General features: G+C 41.3%; 1 protein-coding gene across 2 annotated transcripts in view; it reads left to right on the forward strand.

Moving 5' to 3' along the window:
- The first annotated feature begins 537 nt into the window (after positions 1-537).
- The window catches only part of iqsec3b (IQ motif and Sec7 domain ArfGEF 3b), a 36,858-nt gene continuing 10,987 nt past the window's right edge, over positions 538-26,408 (forward strand). Inside the window, exons 1-7 of one of the 2 annotated variants that reach the window (XM_058075530.2) lie at positions 538-1,257; positions 5,433-5,507; positions 12,960-13,074; positions 13,628-14,038; positions 15,825-16,567; positions 17,059-17,220; positions 19,263-19,385. In XM_058075530.2, coding sequence (XP_057931513.2) covers positions 725-1,257; positions 5,433-5,507; positions 12,960-13,074; positions 13,628-14,038; positions 15,825-16,567; positions 17,059-17,220; positions 19,263-19,385 — 2,162 coding nt within the window. In that variant the 5' untranslated portion in view covers positions 538-724. The remainder of the gene's footprint in view (positions 1,258-5,432; positions 5,508-12,959; positions 13,075-13,627; positions 14,039-15,824; positions 16,568-17,058; positions 17,221-19,262; positions 19,386-26,408) is intronic. The other variant, XM_058075528.2, reaches the window with a different exon arrangement.

The following is a 26,408-nucleotide window of genomic DNA, read 5'->3' on the forward strand; positions in this document are numbered from 1 at the left end:
TCAAATGTATCCAGCCTGAAGCGTGCTGAACATCCTGTGATGTTTCTGCTCTTAATTATATATGATAATAGGTTAGGATGGATGGCAGCGAAGAAGACAATAAATCAATACTGTAGGCAATACAATACAGTAACTTCAAATGCCAGAACTGCATAAAAAACAATACCTTTTAAACTGCATTGCTTAAATTATGTAATGATTGTAATTTGCAGTAATGTCGAACTTTACTACGTCACACTGAGAGGTGTTTCTTACATTCTGGTTACCTTATTTAGCCCCAATAATGTGATGTCCTATTGCTGCAGTGCAAACAATAGTTTTGTTCAAATATTACCTCTTTACGTGAGAAGTTGGGAGTGCACCAAATTGCCAGTAAAAAACTAACCTTCATCCGGAAAGGCTGCTCTGATGTTGAACAGCCTATAGGGTGCGTGTTTGCCCCGGAGTTTGATGGTTACTGTGCGTAATGACGCATGCCTCCTCCGCCTGCTCCTCCCCCTCCCTCCTGTCACCGCTGGATCTAGTTTCTCTCATCAGCACCTCTCATCGCAGTGAGAGAGGGAGACCGGAGGGAGGGAACATAAGTGGAGGCGAGTACGGTCGCTGCATCCTTCATTTACAAGCCAAGCCAAGCAAAATCAAGAAGGAAATCCTCCATCCTTTTTTTTTTTGCTCCAGCCTCTTTTCCTCTTTTTTTGTTCTTCATTGCCCTCTTCTTGTGTATATGATGAGCTCCAGCTTGCTGGAAAATCCTGTGCAGGCGATTTTGTACCTGCGGGAGCTCACCACCATCGTCCAGAACCAGCAGAGCCTCATCCAGACACAGCGCTCCCGTATTGAGGAGCTGGACCGGCGGGTGGATGAGCTCATTGGCGAGAACAGGCACCTGCGAGATGTCCGGGTGCAACAGCAGCATCCGTACCCTTCCTTCCCGCATCTCCTTCATCATCACCATCACCCCGACCCGGGTTGCCTCCATCATTTCCACCTCGTTCAGGACCTCCAGACCAAGACCGGTGCGGGGTCTCTGCCGGAGCAAGAGCCAGCTCCAACGGTACAACAAGTCGAGAGTGCTGCGGTGGGCCAACCCCCAGTTCTGGACCCAGGGGACATGCAGCTGGTTCCGGCAGACCCTACTACGGTATCGCCGGTGGAAAGTGACCCGGAAAACGGCGGAAGTTGCACGAGCTGCCGTTCTTTGGTTCCGATGACCCCGACTACTCTTTGCAGATCCTTGGCCCTCGCTAAGACATCTGAGTGAGTAGGCTACGTTTGCTTGTTGTTTGAATTTGGCATCTTTATCTTCATTTTTTTCTACACCATCATGACCAAAACGTTGCCTCTTGGGCATGCACGCGCACATGCGTTCAATTAAAGAAGATGTTTTTAACATTAACATTTATGAGAGCGTGACAGTGGTGGATTATTTAAATGAGAAACTGGATCACCATCACTGGATCATTACATAACAAACAGCTGCACAAGTGTGTATGTACTACGTATGTACTGTTCGTGTGTGCATGTGTGTGTGTGTGTGTGTGAGAAGACAGGGCATCCTCGCGTGTGATGAGATACATGAGTCCATGGTACTGCTACATGCTGGTTTCCCTGTTAATTACCATGCAGGTTGTGCAGGTCTCATGGGAGATTGGATGGGCCTCTGATGTTGCTGTGTTATAGATGAGCCCCCCCCCACCCCCCAATACACTCTTGCCTCATAGTACCCCACTACATCATCTAATGAGAGAAAGACCATCTTTCTTTATCTCACTGTGTGAGTGTAAGGTGTGTTGCCTAGCTGCAGTCCTGATTGGTCGCTCTGGGAAACCACCCCAAATGAAGGTGAGGTGGGTGTTGGAGTGCAGGAACGGTTATATAGTTGTTGATATACATGTACCTGTAGTCATGGTGACAGAGCAGTCCTTAAATGCGGTTTCACGTTGTAGTTTTTTGCACATCAGGTCAATGGCTTTAATGTGTGTTTAAGAGTTCACCTTCCTGTCATCGCCTGCTGGCTCCTCCGAGTGCAACCCGAGCAGAGTTCAGATGTTCCCTGTGGTGCAGCCACACATAGCAGTTTTTTGTGTCTGTGTGTTACTAATGATGATGATGTGTGCACTCGCTGGACAATTCATTAGGCACACCTACACAAAGGTAACCATGGGTTATGATGCAAATAATATTTTCTTGCAAAGTTAATAACTTGGTTATAGGCTAAAGTAGTGAGTGTATAACTTGTTTAGTAGTGTATAGATTTATAATTATTATTATTGCCTAAATAGCTTGCAATACGAGGGGGTACACTCCACAGTCAACATGTCCAAATACTCATTCATTCATTTTCTACCGCTTTTTCCACACGAGGGTCACGGGGATAGCTGGAGCCTATCCCAGCTGTCTTGGAGCAAGAGGCGTTGTACACCCTGGACTGGTCGCCAGCCAATCACAGGGCACATATAGACAAACAACCATTCACACTCACATTCATACCTATGGACAATTTGGAGTCACCAATTAACCTAGCATGTTTTTGGAATGTGGGAGGAAACCGGAGTACCCGTAGAAAACCCACGCATGCACGAGGAGAACATGCAAACTCCACACAGAGATGGCCGAGGGTGGAATTGAACTCTGGTGTCCTAGCTGTGAGGTCTGCGTGCTAACCACTCGTCCGCCGTGCCATGTCCAAATACTGTCATATTTAAATTGTCAGTATTTAATATTAGCACCATTGTTATCTAACAATCCCTTAATGTTCTTGGGCATGGAATTACCAGAGGTGCACAGGTTGTTCTTGGAATCTTGCATTCCTCCATGACATCATCACTGGTAGATGGTGGACACCTTCTCCACTTTTTTTCCGCTTGACAATGCCCCACAGGTTCTCTATTTGGGTTTATTACCATGTTAGACAACTGCCATATATCCCAAAGGAGGGGATCATGTTCTGCTTGTTGAAAGTACATATTAAAATTAACGTTTCCCTCAATGAAGCGCAGCTAACCAATGCTGGCAGCATTCATGCACCAACAGACCATGATGAAACCACCATCTTGCTTGACTGTAGTCAGGACAGGATGTCCTATCTTGATAGTCACTTGGTTTGCCAGCTATTTAGGCAATGCCGGCTGTGTGGGGAGTCATTTTTGGTGGATATTAAAGCTATACTACTGCACAAGCCATACACTGACTACTCTAGAGGAAATACAACTTTGAGTTCTGTACTGTTGTCTTTTAATATGACATCCTGTAATTAAATGGCTGCTGAAATGTGAGAGGTGTACTCACTTATACTGACCGTATAGTATATATATATATATATATATATATATATATATAAACAGTATATATACATATGTATATAGACTACTATAGATACTGTGATTTGGTTGTACTGAATAAAGGTGTATTGAATAAAATGGCTGCTGCCTTGACTGCGTACATGTTTTTATTGTCATTTGGAGTCTTCATCCAAATGCCACACGGGCTTGTGTGTAATGCGACTTTTTGGTTGTCTGGCTGCGTGTTTGTGTAGTTTGCATTGTTGCCAATGCTGCCGGTGCACGTGTATGCGCCTCTGGGGTATGTGTGTGTGTGTTTGGGGGGGTGAGGGGGGGTCAGAGATTCTCTCCTCCATGCATTCTCTCGCTCTCTCTTTCCAGCTGAGCCTCCTATCTGGCCCACTTAGCCTGTGGAGCGAACGGTAATCAGCCATTCTCAGGAGGGGAGAGAGGCAGCGAGAAATAGAAAGATGCACGCTCAGTAACGCTCTTTGATGGAGGCCCTCGGAGGAGTTTTGTGGAAGGAGCTTGAGGCTGACATTGGAATGGACCAGCTCAGAGAGGCTGAGGCAGGTGCAGAGAGAGGACCAGGAAACAAAACTAAACAAAAACGAAAAGAAAGGCTACATTTTGGATAGCTGTCTACTCGCTTTATTTATCCTGCTGGCAGAACAATACATAGAAAGGCATCGAGGGAGTATCCTGTGGTGTCTGGGAAGGTGCACAAAATGTATTGGCATCATCCCGAGCCCATGTTGTTGCATGTGTGGCCTTCTTAAGTTGTGCTGACTGACGACTGAACACATTGTGCTATAAGTCATCTTACAAAAGAGTGGAGAGGTGAGCCATGGTGTGAGAGAGGGAAGGAAACACGGGCCAACAGCAGAAAGCGTGTACTCTTAAAATATTCACTTTGCTCTCTTTGTACGCCACCTTGAATGTGGATGGACATTATGTGTAGGCCTTGTTCCGAGAGGGAGAGAGCAGTGTGTGTCTTGTGACATGACATCACAAAAGAATAAAATGAGTAGATACAGTGGTATGAAAAAGTTTGGGCACCCCTGGTAATTTTCAAGATTTCCCTTACTTGTTCGGATCAGCAATTTCAGTTAAATACATCATATAGCGGATGAACACAGTGATAGAGTGAAATGAAGTTTATCGTATTCACAGAAAGTGTGCAATAATTATATAAACAAAAGAAGACAAGTGCCTAAATTTGGGCATACCAACACAAAATGACATGACTATTTACTAGATCCTCTTTTTGCAGAAATAAAATATAACTGAAAAATATTAATGTAATCATGCCGGTATCGATCTTATACTGCCACTACTCTTAGTAATATTTGGATTGGTCCACCTCTACCATCCAGGCAATAGCATGATTTGTCACTGATGCGACCTTCCTATTTATCTCCAAAAGTTGTGTTTTGAGACGCTGGTTAGGAATCGAGCTTGCACCATCTTCACAAAAGGCAGTGGCATGTACCATTACAGCACACGGGCAACCATTACTAATACATTCTGTTATAATTATAATGATACAAGCTTGAGCGGTTGAGCAAGTCGTTGTCCGGCACAGCTCTTGAACGCATCAGGTAGTAATGTTTACCAACATTGAACACAAAAAGCCCCTCCCCCAAAAAGTAAAAAAGTTATTTTGTAGTCTTACGGGGTATGTTGAGATTTCATGTGGCTCATTTTCTTCCAGTCCTTTTCCTCTTTCCTGTGTCAAATGTTTGCACTTAACAGTTCGAGGACCCAAAAGGTGAGCATTAATAGCACGTATTTTGATCGTCCTTTTTGATCAGTTGGATCGCTTCACTCAACATTAAAATATGAATGAAAGTGTAAGTTATACGAGGAGGGAAATGGTTGTGCGCGACCATCTGTCACACTCATTTAGAATGATGGCTAAATCACCACCAGCAGTGTGATGCATGGTGGCGATAAACAAGCACATCTGGACACTGCTATCAACACACTCTAAGTGTTCTCAGGCCCAGATTTGACCTACATAGGGGTATTTACCAAGGGATCAGTGCCAAATAATCACCAGGAGTTTAATGGTTGGTTCTTTGAGCAAATGTCGGACAAAGTGTTGGCAAGGTGCTGGACAAACGTGGTGTTGTTTTTCCTCTCTTACAGAAGTGAGACGGTGCTGCATCAGTTCTGTTGCCCTGCCCCCGAGCATCCTGAAGTCGATGCAAGTAGCTCTTCCGGGTAAGACTGACACTGATTGACTCATCATTTAAAAACTTTAGTATGTAAGGTGTCTTAACCTTTTCCACATAGGGCCAAATAACCAAAGAAGCATAGAAAAAGTTTTAGGAAAAAGTAAAAAAAAAATGCATAAATTTTCTACCGCTTATCCTCACGAGGATTGCAGGCGTGCTGGAGCCTATCCCAGCTGTCTTCGGACAAGAGGTGCGGTACACCATGGACTGGTCGCCAGCCAATCACAGGGCACATATAGACAAACAACCATTCACACTCACATTCATACCTATGGACAATTTGGAGTCGCCAATTAACCTAGCATGTTTTTGGAATGTGGGAGGAAACTGGAGTACCCGGAGAAAAACCCACACATGCACGGGTAGAACATGCAAACTCCACACAGAGATACCTGAGGGTGGAATCGAACTCAGGTCTCCTCGCTGTGTGCTAACCACTTGCCCTAAAAATAAAAAATGAAACATATACACATATATTTAAACAAAATAGGTGTTATTATTAAAGTAATTAACATTTTTTCTTTTTATATATTGACTTTTTTGCTGTATTTTTCGCCAATAAAAAATGAATCAAAGGCCTCCGGGCCACACTGTGGGCACTAAACACAAAGCAACACTAAACATATGCGCAATATCCTGTTGTAGTTTTGGTTTCAACCTCCAAAATACCAATTTTATAACTCCAAAATTCACTTTCCATTAGCCATGATTACAATTTTTTTCCACCTTAATGTGCAATGTGATGTGTAAAGGGAACCAGAATAGCTGATCTGTACCCAGAGGTGTAGTGGAGGCGTTGGAGGGTGAATATCTTTTAATGTAAATGGACAATAGTACCACAAATAAATGTAATGGGGCTTGTTATGACTGTCTTTAGTATTCCCAAGATCTACTTCAACTATGAAGACCCTTGAGGTAAAAAAAAAAGAAAGTATTTCAAGAGTGCAATAGGTCCACAAAGTACCTAAAGGGTGGAACTAGACAATTTTCAGGCAGCTGATTGGTCGATAATCTTGTCTTCTCCCTGGCAGATAACCCTAACAGCCACATTCCAAACAGGCTGAACATTAGTATGGCAAATCGCACCCATGGCAAATCATTTATATCCAATTTTCCGGTTATCAGTTTCAGACCCCAAAAATATGAAAAAAAAGAAATTTCATAGATAATAATCATATAATTTTACATGGAGATAATTATATGACATAATTATGAATGATGAATTAAATGGTCAAATTAAATGACACAGTGCAGGGCAAAAGGACTAGTTTGTTATGTGCAATATAGTGCAAAAACCCAGACAGTGTACGTAAACCGAGGTGAAATTTTGGCTACATATTTGATCAAAAATTGAATCATACAAAAACTGTGAGGTTTGAAAACTGATATTTGACTATTGTGTTATTACATATTGCACACATTTGCTTTGTCGCTGATTACACAAAGCTAAGATGTGGAGGCTTTCTTGACCTATAGCTTAGCATATTGTCACCTACACTGGATTGGTTCTAGCATTTTTCATACACAAAGTGTATAGAAGTGGCCCTTGCTAGAAAAAACTGTGGAACTCCCTGATTTCTATCAACATCTGGAAATAGCTTGATGGAATTAATCAATCAATTGCTAATCAATGTGTTGTTTTCATCTCTTATTGACTCCTTTATTGTATAGTATTAACAACAAAGCAGACCATTACATGTTTTAATACTGTATGATACATTCCGTGTGTGACATTCCTCTGACCACACACATTATGCTGTGTGTGTATGTGTGTGCGGTGTGTATAAGTATACTCGTGTGGTCGCTGCTGTTAAAAGAGCCACATTAATCGCTGTGTAACAAATAGCTCTTCGGGCCTCAAGGGTATTGAACACAGGCCTGAGTCAGAGCAATGAGCTGAAGGGTACCTCAGTACTGATATCATCAATACACAAACGCCCATAGAAACCCTGTGATGACGCAATGGCCATCACTACCATAGTAACAAGGGAACAAGAAAATTCCACGGAGCCACATTGCCTTCTGTTTTTTCCACGTGGACAGGTTGTGTGTTTGTTGTACAGTACAACTTTGTGTGTGTGAATGATGTTTCATTGTAGGAGGTATGAATGGACAGAATCTTCTGTGTAATTTCTTTGAGCATGCCACTCCTCTATTCATCATTACCTAACATTTGCACAATGTCACCTTCCTGTATCTTTGTTTCCCCCCATAAGGAGGTTTTAGATATTTTCATTATGCCTAGAAGGAAACTTGATTTACTGCCAGCAGTAAACACAAAACAACATGCATTATTTTTCATTGGTTTGTCTGTTGTTTATCTGTTTATGTGCCCAATTCATTTTTCTTTACTGCCATAAACATTTTCTGTGCAAAAGGTTGTTTGTTATATCAAATGAATATAGCACAGTGGTGTGAAAAACTGTTGGCCCCACTTCCTGATTTCTCACACTTAAAGGGAATTTTTGTTTTAATTTTGCCATTCACAATCATTATTTGAAACATGAACACATATTTCTTTCCCTTTTCTGTGCATTCTAACACGGGAAAGCAAGTTAATATGAGCTAGCTAACATCAGACGTCATGAGAAAATACTCAAAAATAGGTTTCAGTTGTGTTTTACATTATCAAAATACAGCAAGATACTGCAACTACTACATGTTATCATCAGTGTATGTGTTAATGCATGATCACAACATGTATATCAAATGATGCAATGTTGTTAGAGGTTTTTTTTAGAGCCCTTCGTAGTCAAAATAGGTGTATCCCAATGATGTGCATTGTTTGCTAGCTCATATTAACTCATTGTCTTGTGTTATAAAGCACATAAAAGGTAAAGAAATATATGTTCCCCTTTAAATGTTTCAGGTCATCAAGCAGATTGTGAGCATACAACTGAACACAAAACACAGTTTTTAAATGGAAGTTTTTATGATTAAGGGGAAAAAATTCAAACCTAAATGGCCCTGTAAAAAAAAGTGATTACCCCCCCTGTTAAAACATAACTTAACTGAGACTAATTGAGATCTTTTAGTTTGGAAAAGGATATAAAGCCATTTCTAAAGTTTTGGGACTCCAGCGAACCACAGTGAGAGCCATTATCCACAAATGCCGAAAACATGGAACAGTAGTGGTCAGCGAACCAAAATTACCCCAAGAGCGTATAGCAACGACCTATCCAAGAGGTCACAAAAGACTCCACAACAATATTCAAAGAACTGCAGGCCTCACTTGCCTCGGTTAAAAGTGTTCATAACTCCATCATAAGAAAGACACTTCCGATCCAGATGGCATATTTGGCATCAATTTCAATTTTTTTGTTTTTTTTACACACGACAGTGCATTGAACATGTTGTGAGGCTTATAATGTATCTTTGTCAAATCTCATCAGATCAGCTAATTTGTTGAATTTATGTAAGCTCCTACCACATTCCATCCTCCATTGGATTGAGTGGAAATTCTACATTAAGATGTCGCCTTTTAAAAAGCTGATTTAGTATCTGTTCACTTCCTGCCTGTGTGGGGTTGTTTTCTTACTGTTAATGCTATGATGAAAAGCAGTGACTGTCCCTTTAAATTCCATCACGTGACATAGCATCGCATGGCGGCTGCGACCTGTGCCGCCTCCATGTTTAACAGTCATATGACGAGCCCACTAGAGCGCAGCTAATCGCTCTCGCTTTCTCATGAGGTCATGAGCAGAAAAACCCTGCCTTGGTTGCATCGACCCCAACCTGTGTGTGTGTGTGTGTGTGTGTGTGCATGTGAAGCAATGTATATGTCTCGATGGGATTGAGTGATGCAATCTGACAGATGTACATTTATGCATCATGTCCATGTGCACACTGTGAGCAGGAGGGGGGGGGGGGTGGTATGGCTCACATGTTACAGATGTTTGTTGCTCTACAGATGCATATTAAGCCCAGTTCTTGGGTTAAATCCTCTAATGTATTCTCATGTACTCTAATGTATTCTCATGTACTCTAATGTATTCTGATGCAGTGCTGGTGCTCATTTTTCCTCATGTTTCTATCTCAGGTTTTTTTTCCATGATCCTAATTCATTTATAAGACACGATGAATCACCGCGGCCTTGTTCCTGAGTGTAAAATTGGATATTTTTACAATAATGAGAGGGAACTTCACTCTTAAACAGGATGTTTAACCTTCCTAAGCGCTGGCCTTCTGTGTGTAGTCATATTCAAGTACGCACTATTGGATGGAAAGAAGCAAAGAACAACCTATTTATGTTGCACATACTCTATCAGCTCAAAAATTGTTCATGTCAACACAATTATGGCAAAATCTATACAGATGAGCAAGTTTAAAGATCTCTTATTCTGCGAAATTGACTTTTTTTTATATGATGTGTCTCTGGAGAGCGTTTACGACCACCAGACATTATCTCCTTCACCTGTTTGTGCTACTTTTACGAGAAGTGAAACGCTCGCTTTTTAGGTTCTTGTTTTAGTTGTAATGTTGTATGAAGGAAAAACCTTCACATGGACATCACACCATGTCTAACCAGCCCCTAGCTTGTATACTGTATGCCCAAACCTAAGGACAGCAATGTACAAAACAAAAGCAGGCTTTGCTACACATCTTAAAAGGAATTGTGCTGTGTCATCTAGCCGTCAGTCAGCTAGCTATAGATGTGGGAGCTGAATGCTTGATTATTATTTTTTTTTAATAGGCTAACCCAGCATTGTGCTAAAATGTGATTTCAACACAATGTAATGTTAGCACTGTAGCTCACATTGCTATGCTAATCTTTGTGTCCTTAATGTTGAGTTGATGTTAGTGGTGCTCCGATTGATCGGCCATCGACCGATATCAGTGAAAAAAAGATGGTATCGACATCTTGCTTTTTTACACTTTCTGTAAAATGCAGATACGACAAACAACATGTAACATTAAATTGAATTATTTACACTGCATCTATGCGATCAGTATTGGTATCGGTATCTGCCGATTTTACTCATCGATTATCGACAACGGTATCGGCAGCATAAAATCCTGATCGGAGCATCTCAAGTTGATGTATGTCCGGGGTGTCCAAACTCCACCCAGAGCCGCACACTGAAAAATCAAAAGATGCAGGGAGCCACTTTGGTACTTTTAAAAAATGTTACATTTTGTGAAAAAGTTTGTCACAGTTAATCGTTTCCAAACTTGAATATGATCAGTGAATTTCTGCAAAGTAGGATACCTTATTTATGAAAGGAATATCTTTGTAGTTAGAGTATAGGAAACATGTGTGTTGCTATAAACATGCTTCCTTGGAGAGCTGAATGACAGGCGGACAAGAAGTGTTAAGAGTTGAGTTTCTAGCTTGGCTACGAAGCCATTTGTTTTGGTGTTCAGGTTTGCCGTTGTATGTCTCACCAAACATTACAGTAACATCACTGAGCTTTGTGTTGTTATATTAGTTATGAGTATTAACATTTAATTTTTTTTGTCTGCACATTCTGCCTTTATGCTCAATTTTTCCCATGTTTTTAAATGTTATTTCTACATTATACCACGGTCCAAAAAAAAAAAACAGAGGCATCACTGCTACAGTGTTACAGTGTGTATGTCAAAAGTGGATAAAATGCACAATAGTGCTGATTGGAGACACACATACTGACGGAAACACAGCTCATTAGTGTTAAAGCTACAGCCACACTGTTCCCAGTAGGGCTCTGTCTAAATTCCAGCTTTAAGGGTATGGTTTTAGCCAACACACTTCCATTAAACTGTTGTAGAACCTCTGAGACTTATTTAAAATCGGTGAAATATACTATAATTGCACCTTTTGCATGCCAGTCAGGCATTTCTGTTTGGTAACCTCATTTGCCTTTGGCAGATTGTCAATACTGCTTTCATGTAAAAGAACGATGGACATGAGCTGGGATTAAAAAAGTGGAGGATGGGACACTTTATTAGAGCCTGTGCGCCTCCAATCATAAACTATGTTGTAGCTGGAATATTGGAATATATACCGTATATATTTTTTTATTTTCTAATGGCTTCTAGCCTGTGCTGATTTCTTGTGAAATCTCTGCACAGGCTGATTGAGTTATCCCTCTATTTTTCATGCAAGTCGTGTTTGACTTTGAGGATATTGTCTCTCTGTATCGTGCAGCGCTTACAGCCATTTTCCATCCTCGTGCTATAATCCGTACCACGGAGAGATTGTGTAAAAAGACACTGTTATTTCTACACAGAAGACACCATTATTAATAAAGCATATTTGTGAATTAAAACTGCATGTATTTCATGTTACTGAATATCATGAAGTTTGTTTTTTAATAGTCATTTATTTACATCAAGCCATGTTTTTATTTTTAAAAATTCTTGTTTAACCACATTCAACTCCTACGTTATAACTTCCTCACAATAAAATAAAGTAGTATCAATACATTTGAGCAATTTGGATACACAGACAAAATCATTAATAAACAAAACAAAAAAAATGGCCCAAGGACTGACCCCAGAGGTACTCCACACTTAATTTAATGCGATTCAGATTTTCTGGATTGGTACATGTAGCTAGGTGTGGGTCAGACGCGGCATCATATTTATGTCATGAAAACCCAGAGCTTCAAAAGTGACCATTTGAGCACCCCTTCCCTCGAAAGTGGAGCAAGCAAATGAGAGAAAAGATAGATTTTTCTCATATGTTTGGTGCTCCTGAAGAGCTCCTAAAACACATATTTGTCACGCTTGCGGGCTATGTGACGCGACCCCAGGATGCAGAGAGCACGACCAAAAGTGCAGATAAAGGGTTGAGTCTAATGCAAATACGACAGCAGCAGGATAACACAACAGCCACTACAAACCAAAGACAATTCACAATGAAGCCACAACAGAAAGAGCACGCACCTGAACTAAATAGGGATTATGAAATTAGAAGCAGGTGCGTGAAAAGAGCAGGAGCAAGGAAAACGGAAGGGCACGACAAAGGAAGTGGTTACCAAAATAAGGGCATGGAAACCGGAACAGAAACAAAGAAGAAAACTAAGAGAGCTGTTACTGTTAAAGCATCATTAAAAACTCCATTGCACACAGGGAAGCATGAATCTAATGTAAATCTGACTGGAAAACAACAAAAATACTCCAGTCTTTATCCTTTTGCTTATCTTTGCAGGGGAGCTGGAGCCTATCTCAGCTGACTTAAATATATATAGCAAAAGGCAATGGTACCCTCGAGATAGACTACAGTTAAGTGTTATGAATATGAATATAATCAAATGTGTTCCTCATTAAAGTTGGAGAATGGATGCAAGTCCTTGTTTACGACAGACACTGTAGAGGCTAGAATAATCCTGCGTCCTCTTAGCCTCAAGCATCCACAATCATTTTCCACCTGCTGCCCTCCACAGGCATGATGACCTGAGCTTTTGGAGGTCATGATACAGCGAATGATCGCTATCTGCTCTTATTCCCATGACAGCGGCCAGTTGCTGAGCCTGGAGGATGGAACGTCCTCTGGAGGACAGGAAGTGGAGGGCACCAAGCGGGAGGGGCCCAGCGAGTATGAAATCTCCCTGGAGAATAAAAACAAACAGGTACGTTCTCCAGTTAGGGTGACACAGCCTGTCCGTGTGTTTGTGGCTGTGTTTTTTTTTTCGCCCTTGGCAGCGGCGGGACAGACGGAAACGATTGCTGCTTATCTTTTTAGCGTGAGAAGGTGCCAGGGTGACATTGCGTTCTTCATGATACAAAGAAAGCTCCACTAAAAACATCGAGATCTATTTCTGTCTCTGTTGACATGAAAAAAAATAACACTAGCATTTTCTACATCCATAGCGACAGGAGCATGGAAGATGCTAGGTTGCCATGGTAACAGCTAATAACGGCTTCTGGCGGTTGGAGATGTCTTTTAGTACAGAGTTTATTTAACTGTGTGTGTGTGTGTGTGTTCTTGCATGAGCAGGCACACAAACGTGCATGTGATTCTGGCCACTTCATTAGGTACACCTGCATAGTCTCATAGGGTTAAACTCTTACTTTAAAACACAATGATGCTCAATCCTGCATCATACTGAGAGCTTCTAATATTTTGGGTATGTTATGAGGCACAATATTAGGAACTGCATGATCACTCTCTCCTTATTCCAGATAGAAGAGCTGGAACAGAAGTATGGAGGTCATCTCATTGCCAGACGAGCCGCCCGTCGCATCCAGACAGCTTTCCGTCAGTACCAGCTCAGCAAAAACTTTCAAAAGATTCGCAACTCCCTCTCGGAGAGCAAGTTGCCCCGCCGGATCTCCCTGCGGCACCCGAGCCCCTCAGGCCGAAACCGGAATAGCGCTCAAAGACATAGTTACTCTCTTCATCCGGGTGGAGGACAGATACCGCTACGTTCTAAAACACCACCGCCGCCACCGTGCCGCTCGACATCTCTGCCACCTTCACCGGCATCTGCCCCGACAGCAGCTGCAGCAACTACACCTCCGATGTCAGGATCAGCTCCCACTCAAAGTCCTGGACCCTCACTTTCACAGCTGGAAGACTGCTTCTCTGAACAAGTGAGCAGGATTTTCAATGTATATATCTTTATTACCCACCCTCGGCCATCTCTGTGTGGAGTTTGTAAACCCGTGCACGCATGGATTTTCTCCGGGTACTCCGGTTTCTTCCCACATTCCAAAAACATGCTATGTTAATTGGTGACTCCAAATTGTCCATAGGTATGAATGTGAGTGTGAATGGTTGTTTGTCTATATGTGCCCTGTGATTGGCTGGCGACCAGTCCAGAGTGTACCCCGCCTCTCACCCGAAGACAGCTGGGATAGGCTCCAGCCCCCCCGCGACCCTCATGAGGATAAGCGGTAGAAAATAAATGAATGAATAAATGAATGTAACAATGACGTGCTAACATACATAATGCACCCCTGTCATTCTGTTTTCTGGTTGGGACAAAATGTGCATGACATCTGATGAATGTGTCTTTATTTGTGCTTTTTGAAAACTTCACTCATGTAGATGCACTATTTTTTTTTTTTTTTAAACATCGAAGTCAAAAGTTTATTTTTGTGTCCATTCATTTGTTCTTGAAATTTCTACTTTCTGAGAAATTAAAGTGATCGAGCACCTCCTCGTCATTCTCTCAATGTCCGGGCAAAACATCACAAAAGCTTCTCAATCCATGAGATGTGTAACCCGGGCGTGTTTGCAGCTGTGGAATGGGTGAATTACGCATTTCCCAGCATGCTTTGCTGTAGTTAAAATGATCACTTTTGACTGACTTATGCCTCTTTATGGTGCTTGTACAGACAGCGTGTAATAGTTAAAGTTAAATTGTTAAATAGTTTAGTTATAGTAGATTTTAATTTGTGTACAGTTAAATTATTTTGACTTTTGGTCTGAATCTGGCATATTAAGAATGGTTGTGAATTTTGTGCTACATACAATATTGCTTTCACCTTTAAAATTCTAATATTTGAGGAGTAGTATAGTATAGTATAGTATAGTATAGTATAGTATAGTATAGTATAGTATAGTATATAGTTTTGTGATGTCAGCTCTGTAATATATATTTGATGGCAATAAGGAAATGTGTGATGATAACCATAGAAGTGGTAATTTAACTCACTGGTAAATAACATATAAACACAACACATTTCACAAGCTGAAAACAAAGATATAAAACGTTTCCCATGTAGTCTTTTCCTAATAGATAAAAGGCATATATTTCTCAAATATTAGCCACAAACCTGTCTAAACGTGTTAGTAAGCATTCATAATTCATTCATTGATTGGACAGCATTATTATTGCACAGGATTAAAAATCCACTCTGTAACTGTATTTGATTATATTGGCAGATCACCAGATACTGACTGACCTTCGACAGCCCCCCCTGACCCCCCAAGCCCTCGGTCAAACCACAATATAGTTAACCGCTCATTTTGGAGTGGCCTTTTATTGTGGACAGCCTAAGAGACACCCTCATGCTGTCCAATCAGTATCTTTCTCATTTTTACCTGTGCCAAAAGGTATCAGATGTCACCATTCTTTCGCCTTCCGTTTCCCTAATTTGCCTTTGAATTTAACATTCATCCCCAAAAAAGCCATTTACAGTGGATGTTGTAATTGCTCAGACATTGTCACCATTCATGTTGGCCCACTCGTCTTATGATAGAGCAGAAAATTAGCCAGAGAAAAAATAGAAGTCCATTTTGGTTCCAATTACCTCATAAGACTGTAAGATAACCTTTGAGGTTACCATCTCAGTTATTGTACCTGTAAAAGAACAAACCATGTAAGTGTGCTATCACATCCCACACTCATAATTGTGCGTTTGCTTCTTTCAGCTCCATTCGCTGGCTCAGTCGATAGATGAAGCCCTCCGTGGTTGGAGCATGTCAGAAGGTGGAGAAGGCAAAGGCCTCCTCATGGACCCCAGTGCCCTTAGAGCAGCTGCCCAGAGTGCCTGCCTGCCCCGCAGCGCCAGCTCTCTACTCATGGCCTTCAGGGATGTGACGGTCCACATCGACAGCAATAGCTCCTACACCATCTCCTCCGCTACCACCACCACCACCACCACCTCTCTGGGCAATACAGCTGAGGCGGGCAGCAGGAAGACCTCCTTGAGCGGGATGGGCGGAGTAGGATTTGGAGGAGGAGACGGGCTGTCGGCGGAGGGTATCGAACCGGAGTTTCCTGCGCCCCCTCCCAGTGAGGAATTGGAAATGGTGGATCCTGGCTCAAGGAGGGGTTCTGCTGTGCCCCTCCCAGGGGTGGGAGGATTTCTGGAGGGGGAGAGCATCTTAGACAGAGCGGGGTCCACCTCCACATCTACCTCCACATCCACCACAATCGCCACCTCAACCCAGTCCAACCAGCAACCCGCCCAGATTTACACCCAGTACCAGCAATACCACTACACTCACCCCCAGCAGGTGGCAGCGGGCACCAGCCCTGACGCCCTGCAGGCTCTGGTGGTGTCCTTGCCCAGGGACAGATGCCAGGATCCAGCTTCATGTCGCTCTCCTACCCTCTCCACAGACACACACCGCAAACGGCTCTATCGTATTGGACTCAACCTTTTCAATGTGTGAGTGCAACCAAACACACACTGTTTTTTCTTTGTATTCACCATCTTTCTTTATCGTGATGGTTGTGAAAAGAAAGAACATAAATGCCAAGGCGATGGAAGAGATATAAAAGAGAGCTCCAAGGAGGGCATGAACATTGTGAAAGGAGCCATAAATAGAGTGCACGCCTGGCCTGCACTTATTATTACTATTAGTTGGTACGAATTAAAGTTGATTAAGTCGCATGCATCACTGACAGCAGCTCTGACCTTAGCGTACAGAGCTAACAGCTTTTGTGCATGGATGCGCTCGCCTTGTCTTTTCTTCTCACACACAAACACACATGAAGCCCCTTCTCAAAGTCAAGTATTTTCATTCTCATCACTTTACCTTGTAAAGGGTTATGACTTTGCTTATAAACTCCATTACAAAAGTCTTTTTAAAACTGTATGGTAAAAGGATATATATATAAAAATGTAACCTTGTTTGTGTTGCTGGTGTGTTCTGTCAGGAACCCGGAGAAAGGCATCCACTTCCTGATCACACGTGGCTTTGTCCCAGACACGGCCATTGGCGTGGCTCACTTCCTGCTGCAGAGGAAAGGTCTGAGCAGGCAGATGATTGGAGAGTTTCTGGGCAACAGCAAGTTGCAGTTCAACAGAGATGTTCTTGAGTGAGTCCTCATCATTTATATACTGTAAAATGTTTTTTTTTATGCGTTTGTATTTATTTTTGTATGTATTTATTTAGTCTTTATTGTCATTGTCTTTCATTGCATGAAAAACAACAAACAGCCACAACAACTTTACAAATAAATAGTATAACATTTTAATAAAAGATAAAAAATTATAATGATATCAATATAAGACTTCGATAATAATAATTATTAAATAGTAAAACGGGCAGTTTCTTGTACTTGACATGCAGCTTTCAACATTTTATTTTTTATTTTTTGCTTCCCATGGAGACGACTTTAGGTTTAGTATAAATAATTCACCACAGCTTTCCAGACTCTATGTGAGCCATTAAAAGATTTTTTTCAGCAATTGAACATTGGCCATCTTTCAAATGTTTCAATGGGGATTGAAAAAAAGGCCACGAGCAAAAAAAAAGACCCAACAACAACAGAAGTAGAAGAAATCAAAGAATGACCAAGTTGTGACACTTTATTTAACCCTTTACATCAGTGATTCTCAACTAACGGGTTGGATCAGTTTTCAGTGGGTTGTGCAGTCTTCAGCAAAAAAAAAAAAAGTGTAACTCGGTGTGGAGTTTGCATGTTCTCTCTGTGCATACATGGTTTTTCTCCGGGTACTCCGGTTTCCTCCCACATTCCAAAAACATGCTAGGTTAATTGGCGACTCCAAATTGTCCATAGGTATGAATGTGAGTGTGAATGGTTGTTTGTCTATATGTGCCCTGTGATTGGCTGGCGACCAGTCCAGGGTGCACGCGCGACCCTCGTGAGGATAAGTGGTAGAAATGAATAAATGAATAATACAACATTCTAACAACATTTTTAGGTCAGAAAAGTGGAAAAAGCACAATAGGTCCCCTTTAAAAGTTCATTTTTGCAACTTTGTGACACTCAAACATTACAACGTTTTTGGTAATGTTACGACTTCATAAAAAAAGTAGTTTTTACAAAGCTATGACTTAAATCTAGTCAATGTGCAACTTTTTCCGTAACTTTGCATGTTTATTCTCTTAACTTTGCAACACAATGGTATGCTTGTAACATTATGACTTTTTTCACAATATTATGAGTTAATTGAAGTAAATTTACATTATTTTTCTCCGAAAATATTTGATTCTCATCAATGCACAACACTGTTCTTGTAACACTACAATTTTTTTTTAACTTTGCAACTTAATTCTTTTTTTTTTATTAACTTTTTCTTTTAACAACTTTTTTTCCTTTAAAAAAAATGTAAATTTTGGAACATGACAACTTGTCATTCTTAGAAAAACTTATCTTGTATATTGTAACATTACGTTTTTTCTTATGTTGTGACCTTAATCTTGTAAAGTTACAACTTTTGTCTCGTAACGTTATGATTTTATTTTTGGAACATTACAACTTTATTCTGAAAACTTTGTGATTTCATTCTCATGAATTGTCAACCGTATTTTCTCCAGTGTGGCCTTAAGCACGCTAGCATGCATAAATGTAGCAGACTTTTATTAAAAAGCTGCATCCATCCTCATGTGGAGACAGATCCAGGATAGAGCATGAGGCTTTTTGCTGAGGTTGTTGCAGAGATGGTAGAAATAGGTCACTGCACTGCACACATACACACTCATACGTACACGTTCACTCGCTCTAAGACTCACAGTGGTGCGTAACCCCCCCTGTGCAGGCATACATGCACAACACATTCATGTACTGTATGTGCTGCCTCTCAGCCTTTCATGTACCCCTCTCCTGTCCCCTTCCTCTTTAGAAAGTCATTATGTGGCTCACTCGGCCATCTCTTTGCAGCCTCTTATCTCCCACTGTCATCACAGCCTTTCTTCTCCACTAATGTGTGTGTGTGTGTGTGTGTGTTCAAACACTTTTCCTGTGTGTGTCTTCCAGCTCAGTGGCTCAGTAATGGAAGTATGACTGTAAGAAGAAGGTTTGCTATCAGCACTTGGCGATGCGGTAGTGCATACACGTACTAAATTGTTGGCTAAACTGCTTTTTTATGTCTTGTCCGCTTCCTCGCTTCATAGTTGCGTCGTGGACGAGATGGATTTCTCCGGCATGGAGTTGGACGAAGCATTGAGAAAGTTTCAGGCTCACGTTCGTGTGCAGGGCGAGGCGCAGAAAGTGGAAAGACTCATTGAGGCCTTCAGGTAAGAACCATGGCCATTTTTATTGTAAAGTCGGTCCAAAAAACAGATGTCGGTAAAATGCTGCTATTATGTCACACTATTTACATAGTAATGCATCTATCGACATCCTGCCGACACTATTTCCCTCTCACATTTTCAGATTATGCTCTGGTTCACAATCTCACAGTACATGTTTCCCCTCAATGAGCAGCAGCTCCCCAGTGGCGCCAGCACACATGCAACCCCAGACCATGACACCGCCACAACGAGTGTCTTGCTACTCACTCACTTGTGTCATCAGCTTTTTTTTTTTTTTTTTACACAATAATTTGTGTCTGTGTGTTGACTGCTTTTGGTGACTGCTCTACAAGCTGTAAAAAGACTTCTCTGAAGTGTACTAGGTTCCCAAAATGGGGTACGGGAATTGTAATAGGAGGTGCGTGAAGAGAAAAAACTAAATTAGTGCCTAACACTCACAATTCTGAGTGTGCTTGAATGCCTCACAGCGCAAGGAAAACAGAGACAGAGCATGAAGTTCTTCATTGCTTTGTGTGCATCATATGAACAAATTAGTAAATACGTATGTTGATTATTTTGTGCATTATGGGTCTTTCATGTTGAAGATTTAATTAATATTGGTGTTCCAGTGGTGAAAACTTGTCACTGTTCTTGGAGATTCTCAAGAAAATGAGGCTTTATCATTGGTTGTATGTATTTTTTCACTTCGGATCCTGCTTTATCATGATTGTTAAAGGGGATCTATTGTGCTTTTTCAACTTTTCTGACCTTGTTGTTGTTTCAATGTTGTATTCTCGGGTTAATGAGACTGCGCATTTGAAAGTGAGCCCTGAAACATCGAGTTCTACTGATGTCAGTGTGTTCCGGACTTCCTTAAATGCAGATTGCAGAGTCCTCAGGAGCGCTTGGGAGAGTGACCAATCACAGGGGAGTAGGCGCACCTACGGGAAGGCTGGGGGTAGAGTAGTCCATGTAAACACTGCAGAAAGTGGTACAGAATCTGGAAGATCTAGAAAGCTTTCTGTGTGGGTTATCGTGTGTAGCTGCTCTATAGGAGTCCACAACTCAATATATAGTAGGGCTAAAAATTAACATAATAGGTCCCCTTTAAACGTTCCCTTTTAATTTGGTATTAGATGAATATGCAGACTTTTCTACCGCTTATCCTCCAGAGGGTCGCGGGCGTGCTGGAGCCTATCCCAGCTGTCTTCGGGTGAGAGGCGGGGTACACCCTGGACTGGTCGCTAGCCAATCACAGAATGCCAAGCTCAAACATGAAATATATTAGGATGATTACTTATCTATTTACTTACTTACTTACTTATCTATTTATCATGTCTCATGTCAAACGAAATGTCAAAATACTTTTTTTCTTTTTTACCAGAATTACCATAAAATTAACTATGTTAAATGTAAGTTAATTAGAATAAGGAATAGGTGTATGTTTTTTAAGTGTGCAGGAGTCAGGGGCACAGGGCTTCAGGTCAAATGTCTGAAGGGGTACGCCATTGTGAAAAGTTTGGAAAGCACTGCTCTAAAGCAGGGGTTCTTAACCTTAAGACGTTGAGGCCCAATGTTTTCAGTGTAGAGTAACCTGGGGCCCAAATATTAACACTGTATAGATTAAATTGATCGCATTAATTTGTTTGGTTCCAATTTTCTACAAGAAAAGCCGTGATAAAACATTCCACTGTTCCCAGATACCTTACGTTTTATTTTTCTACACAAAATAAGATGAAAAATAAATAAACAACTCAAGAATAAAGAAAATCAACCAATAATAAATAAATAAATATAATAATAATAATAATAATAATAATAATAATAATAATAATAATAATAATAATAATAATAATAATAATAATAACTTAAGAAACCACATATAGTTGGTGGGTAGACAAATTATTTTTTTCAGATTAAAATTAACAAAGTATTATTAGAGCCCTGTAGACATGACAAAACACGACTATAGTCACATTTATACTTTTTTTATTTACAACATATTGCGCAACTGCAGGCTCTTGAGACACATGCTAACTCGCAAACTACAGAGCTAGCGACCAAAACGGTAGCCTTCATGTTATTTCCTTTAAACTTAAATAGCCAAAAACTTACCACTTCCACACGGATAGGGAGGATAACAGTTATTTAACCTTTAATATGAACATTCATCAAACGTAATAATTTTTTCTGGGTACATGATACCATACAGCATTCATATCAAACTTGCGCGGGCCGCACTAACATTAAACTTTCATATCAAGGCGGGGGCCTCAAACTAGTGTCCTGCGGGCCACATTTGGCCCACGGGCCGTGTGTTTGAGATCCCTGTACTACGCAGTCCCACAGCCCTGGTGGCCCACTGGTGCAAAACTCAAAGTTTTTGTGGCCCTATAGGTGGCGCTTGCGGCCCAAGTTTGGTTAAGAATCACTGCTCTAAAGTATACCCATGAATCATTTCTATAGTATTGTGACAATAAAAAGTGTGTGGGGGGGGTACACTCTCTTGTGAGTGTAGCGAACTACATTACTCGGTGGAAACATGGCTCTTTAAAAACCCTTCCACAAATCAATCCCATGCTTGAACTCAAAAGGCCACACTTTTTTTTTTTTAAATCATTGCTTCCGGTGACTGGTGCTGATCTTATATATTCTGCACTAAATCTAAAAAAAAAAAAAAAAGATCTTTGATGTCATGTAGAAGCCCTGGGCTAGCAGACATACCCAACCAGTGAGGCATTTTAATAACCTTTAAGTGCTTCTGTGAGCTCATCGTGACAGGTTCTGATGAGACCGAAGCTTTGTATGATTAACAAATTATACTGATTGCCTGTAACCATGGCAGAATTCGGCTGTGTGCTTGATTGTCAGCCAATTATACCGCAGATGCATACAGGCACCAAAATAGATGCTGTCTCTACTTCCTAACCTCTCAGTGACACTTTGTAGAAACATCTTTGTACTTGTTTGTACGTGTTGCAAGTTTATACGATATCATGCAAATGCACAAATGAATACGCCATCAATGGTGACTCATTTTACAAATGCATTTGCAAATTCACCTCTAGTGTAGTTCTCACTGGCCCTTTGTGGGTCGAGAAGAACAAAAAAAGCTTTTTACTTTGTGTCAAAAAAGTGTTTGAAACTATAAAAGGGAAGGAAGTGGCCAGACTAATATTCTCTGCAGCGTTGCCCTTGAAACATCCTGGAAGTATCCTGCGTAAAGTGCCTGCAGGACAAATGGGGGGAAAATTGCTGCTGTGATTTAGTGTTATAGATGTGCCAGAGTCACTGAAATACGCAATGTGTGTCCTTTGTGCAAGAGGATCAACACATTTTTGGAGAAAACTATTTATTGTGCTACCTTTTTTCTGCTGTTTGGATAAGAACTACTGTGCTAGTACATGAAAAAAATTATACTATGCTTTTTTGCTTTTTTTAATGCATTTTTCTGACCTATAAATGTTGTTGTATTATCATGTTAAACAATGCCAATGGTCAGATAATGGGTTTGCACATTTGGAAGTGAGACCGGAAAAAAGTTTGGGATGGCTCCGAACGCTCGGTTTCAGAGAGCTCTTTCTAACACTGGCTGTTTATGACATCACAGAGAGCCAGGCTTCCTTATATGGACATGCACTCCTGCACTCACTACTGCTCTCAACACAGCTTTGCTTCACTCTCTTTACGGTTCTTAGCTTTTGCACCCAGGAAATCTTTCTATGAGGCAAGCTCAGGCAGACGTGTTTGGAGTTGGTGATTCCCAGCAAGAGATTTCACATGAGATTGTACCTTCTGATAAACTACCATTTTTGCTTTATTTTGAATAAATTTCATATTTTGACACAATACTGTATGTTGGAAACTTGGAAACACTACTTTTCTTTTGGAAGCATTTAGCTTGTAGACCAGTGTAAGTAGCATTCTGAGCTGCATTTTTTTTTATCTGTTTTTATATCCTTAGAACACACAAAACTCTGGTTTCCTCCCACATTCCAAAAACATGCTAGGTTAATTGGTGACTGCAAATTGTCCATAGGTATGAATGTGAGTGTGAATGGTTGTTTGTCTCTATGTGCCCTGTGATTGGCTGGCGACCAGTCCAGGGTGTACCCCACCTCTCACCCGAAGACAGCTGGTATAGGCTCCAGCACCCCCGCGACCCTCGTGAGGAAAAGCGGTAGAAAATGAATGAAAGAACACAAAAAAGTAAAAGACGTTTTTATGTCATATAAGGATTGTGGAAGATGGCCAAAATTCCCCAAAGGTGCAGTTTTCCTTAAAGTGACCTCCATCTCATCCTACTTTATGACGACTAGCATGGTCTTGCTCTCGATTGATGTTGTCTTTAATACTGGCCCTCAATTAATTCTGTTAGAAACAAGCTGTTCTGATTGGCCGGCATCCAGATGGAAGCTGAAGGGCACCCTTTTACCTGAATATTGCATTTTTATTCTCTTTTTGCCGCAGTCAGTGTGAGTGTTTGACACAATCAGATATATGAAGGAAACATATCCAACTGAACACAGAATGCACAAAGCTCAATCAACACCTCCAGACCACAGGGTTGCATACACAACAAGAGAATGATATGAGGGTAATTGATATTTTTCACATTTTGCATATCCATCCATCCATTTTCTGTACCACTTATCCTCACAAGAGTCACAGGATGGCTGGAGCCTATCCCAGCTGTCTTTGGGCGATAGGCGGGGTACACCCTGGACTGGTTGCCAGCCAATCACAGGGCACATATAGACAACCATTCACACTCACATTCATACCTATAGACACATTTCAGAACTTGCAGTGTTGTCATGGGTTAATCACATTGGGCCCTTGGGTGCATATTACACATTCACCAGTCATCATAGACATAGTGTGTGTGTGTGTGTGTGTGTGTGTGTGCATGGCTGTAGCTAGGAGTATAGGTCAGGAGTGAGCCGGTGTTATCAGGACATCCAGACATGAGATGCCATGTGTGTTACGTAACACTTGTTATGTCATCTGTTGAAGTGTGTTGCACTTGTCGTGGGGAGTCTTTTTTTTTTTTTTTACATAGTTTGTGCCAGCTGGCGTGCCACCTTCATACGCAAACATGATGATCATACCGAGGCCAGAGAGCCGGTGTTCAAAGCAGACTGGTGACATAAGAAGGAGAGCCAAGAGTGAACAACACGCAAACACACACACACACACATTATTGCGGTGGGTTATTTACTAACAGGACTGTTTATTCACACATAAACATGCAGTTATGGTTGGAGTGATGCATTCAGGCGCACACTGTAGCTTGTCTTGCATCAAGACATGCTGCATATTACATCAAGTAGGCAAGTCAAGAAGTGTGTGTGTGTGTGTGTGTGCTCATTGTGTGAAGCAAGTAGGATATTTTTTACCCCAACATTCTTCACCATTATCCAGGATTACACAAAAACCACACAAAAGATTTTCACAAATGTGATGAGTGTAAGCACAGTTCTGGCATGCACTCTGGACAGGGTTCAAACGCGCATCCACAAATCCCTGGTAAATGCCAACGAGCTAAAAGCACCAGTACAGTTTCTCAGGGTGTCAGGTTTACCAATGTGCTTCTCTGACAGCTACACCAGCTGGTACACGTTACAGTTTTGTTAAATGAAATCATTTTGAACATAAGCATAACCCATTTGACAAAAAAGAGATGTTGACAAGCTAAAAATGGCTCTTTGAGAACTAAAATGTGACCTAATATGTGGTAGTTAGCTGTAGTTTGATCAAAGCTACTTCAGATTTGTCAGAGCTCAGACTTGTCTGCAGCATAACCATCAATAACCGTCAAAATTAATAATGGTACCATGACAACCAAGTATCTTCATATCTACAACTGCATAAACCCCACCACAATGCAACACAACTCCTGACCAGCGACAGAACCAGAAACATGCATAGGTGTTCAAGGTGTGTTGCAGGGGCCATTTGTGGAACATGGATCGTTGCAGAAATAAAATTAAAAAAATGTATTCTGTTATAAGCTTATCGTTTCAGGTTTCAACTGTGCCTTATTATGACATACTATTATTATTCATCCATCCATTTTCCATGTCTCTTATTCTCACTAGGTTCCTTTTTAATTTCCTTTTTTCTTTCATGAGCTGAAGTCATTCATTCATTCATTCATTTTCTGCCGCTTTTCCTCACGAGGGTCGTGGGGGGTGCTGGAGCCAATCCAAGCTGTCTTCGGGTGAGAGGCGGGATACACCCTGGACTGGTCGCCAGCCAATCACAGGGCACATATAGACAAACAACCATTCACACTCACATTCATACCTATGGACAATTTGGAGTCGCCAATTAACCTAGCATGTTTTTGGAATGTGGGAGGAAACCGGAGTACCCGGAGAAAACCCACGCATGCACGAGGAGAACATGCAAACTCCACATAGAGATGGCCGAGGGTGAAGGGTGGAATTGAACCCTGGTCTCCTAGCTGTGAGGTCTGCGCGCTGAGCTGAAGTCAAACATGTAAAAAACATCTATGCAAAAAAAATTTTTCTCCCTCTCTCAAATATTGTTCACAAATTTGTTAGGGCGCACTTCTCCGTCTATCCACCTCACAGATGTAGCATATCAAGATTCTTGTACAGGTGCGCCTTAGGCTGGCCACAATAAAAGACCACTCCAAAATGTGCAGTTTAATTGTATTGAAAGGTGGGGCTTTGAGAGTTGTGGGGTCAGAAATATCCTGTCACGTAACCTCCTTCCCAGACAGCGGGGATCTGTTGTATATGATAGGATCGATCTACCTATCTACCTACGTATCTACCTATCTACGTATATGCAGTGACAAGTCCACAGTGCCATGCAGCAAAGCAACCCGCTTTCCACGTCGTTGTCTTGTCTTAGCTGTCGTGATAAAAGCCTCCTTCCTGTTAAAACGGACCGCTGGGTAAGCGTATGTGACAGTAAAAGAGTTGGGGAGGGAGGTGCAAGTGAGACTTTGTGAAGCCTGTGGGCAGCGATGGAAACGACAAACTGCACCATCTC

Source organism: Doryrhamphus excisus, linkage group LG1 (assembly GCF_037039965.1).
Source record: "Doryrhamphus excisus strain RoL-2023G ecotype Guam linkage group LG1, RoL_Dexc_Guam_v1.1, whole genome shotgun sequence".
Classification (NCBI taxonomy): Eukaryota; Metazoa; Chordata; class Actinopteri; order Syngnathiformes; family Syngnathidae; genus Doryrhamphus; species Doryrhamphus excisus.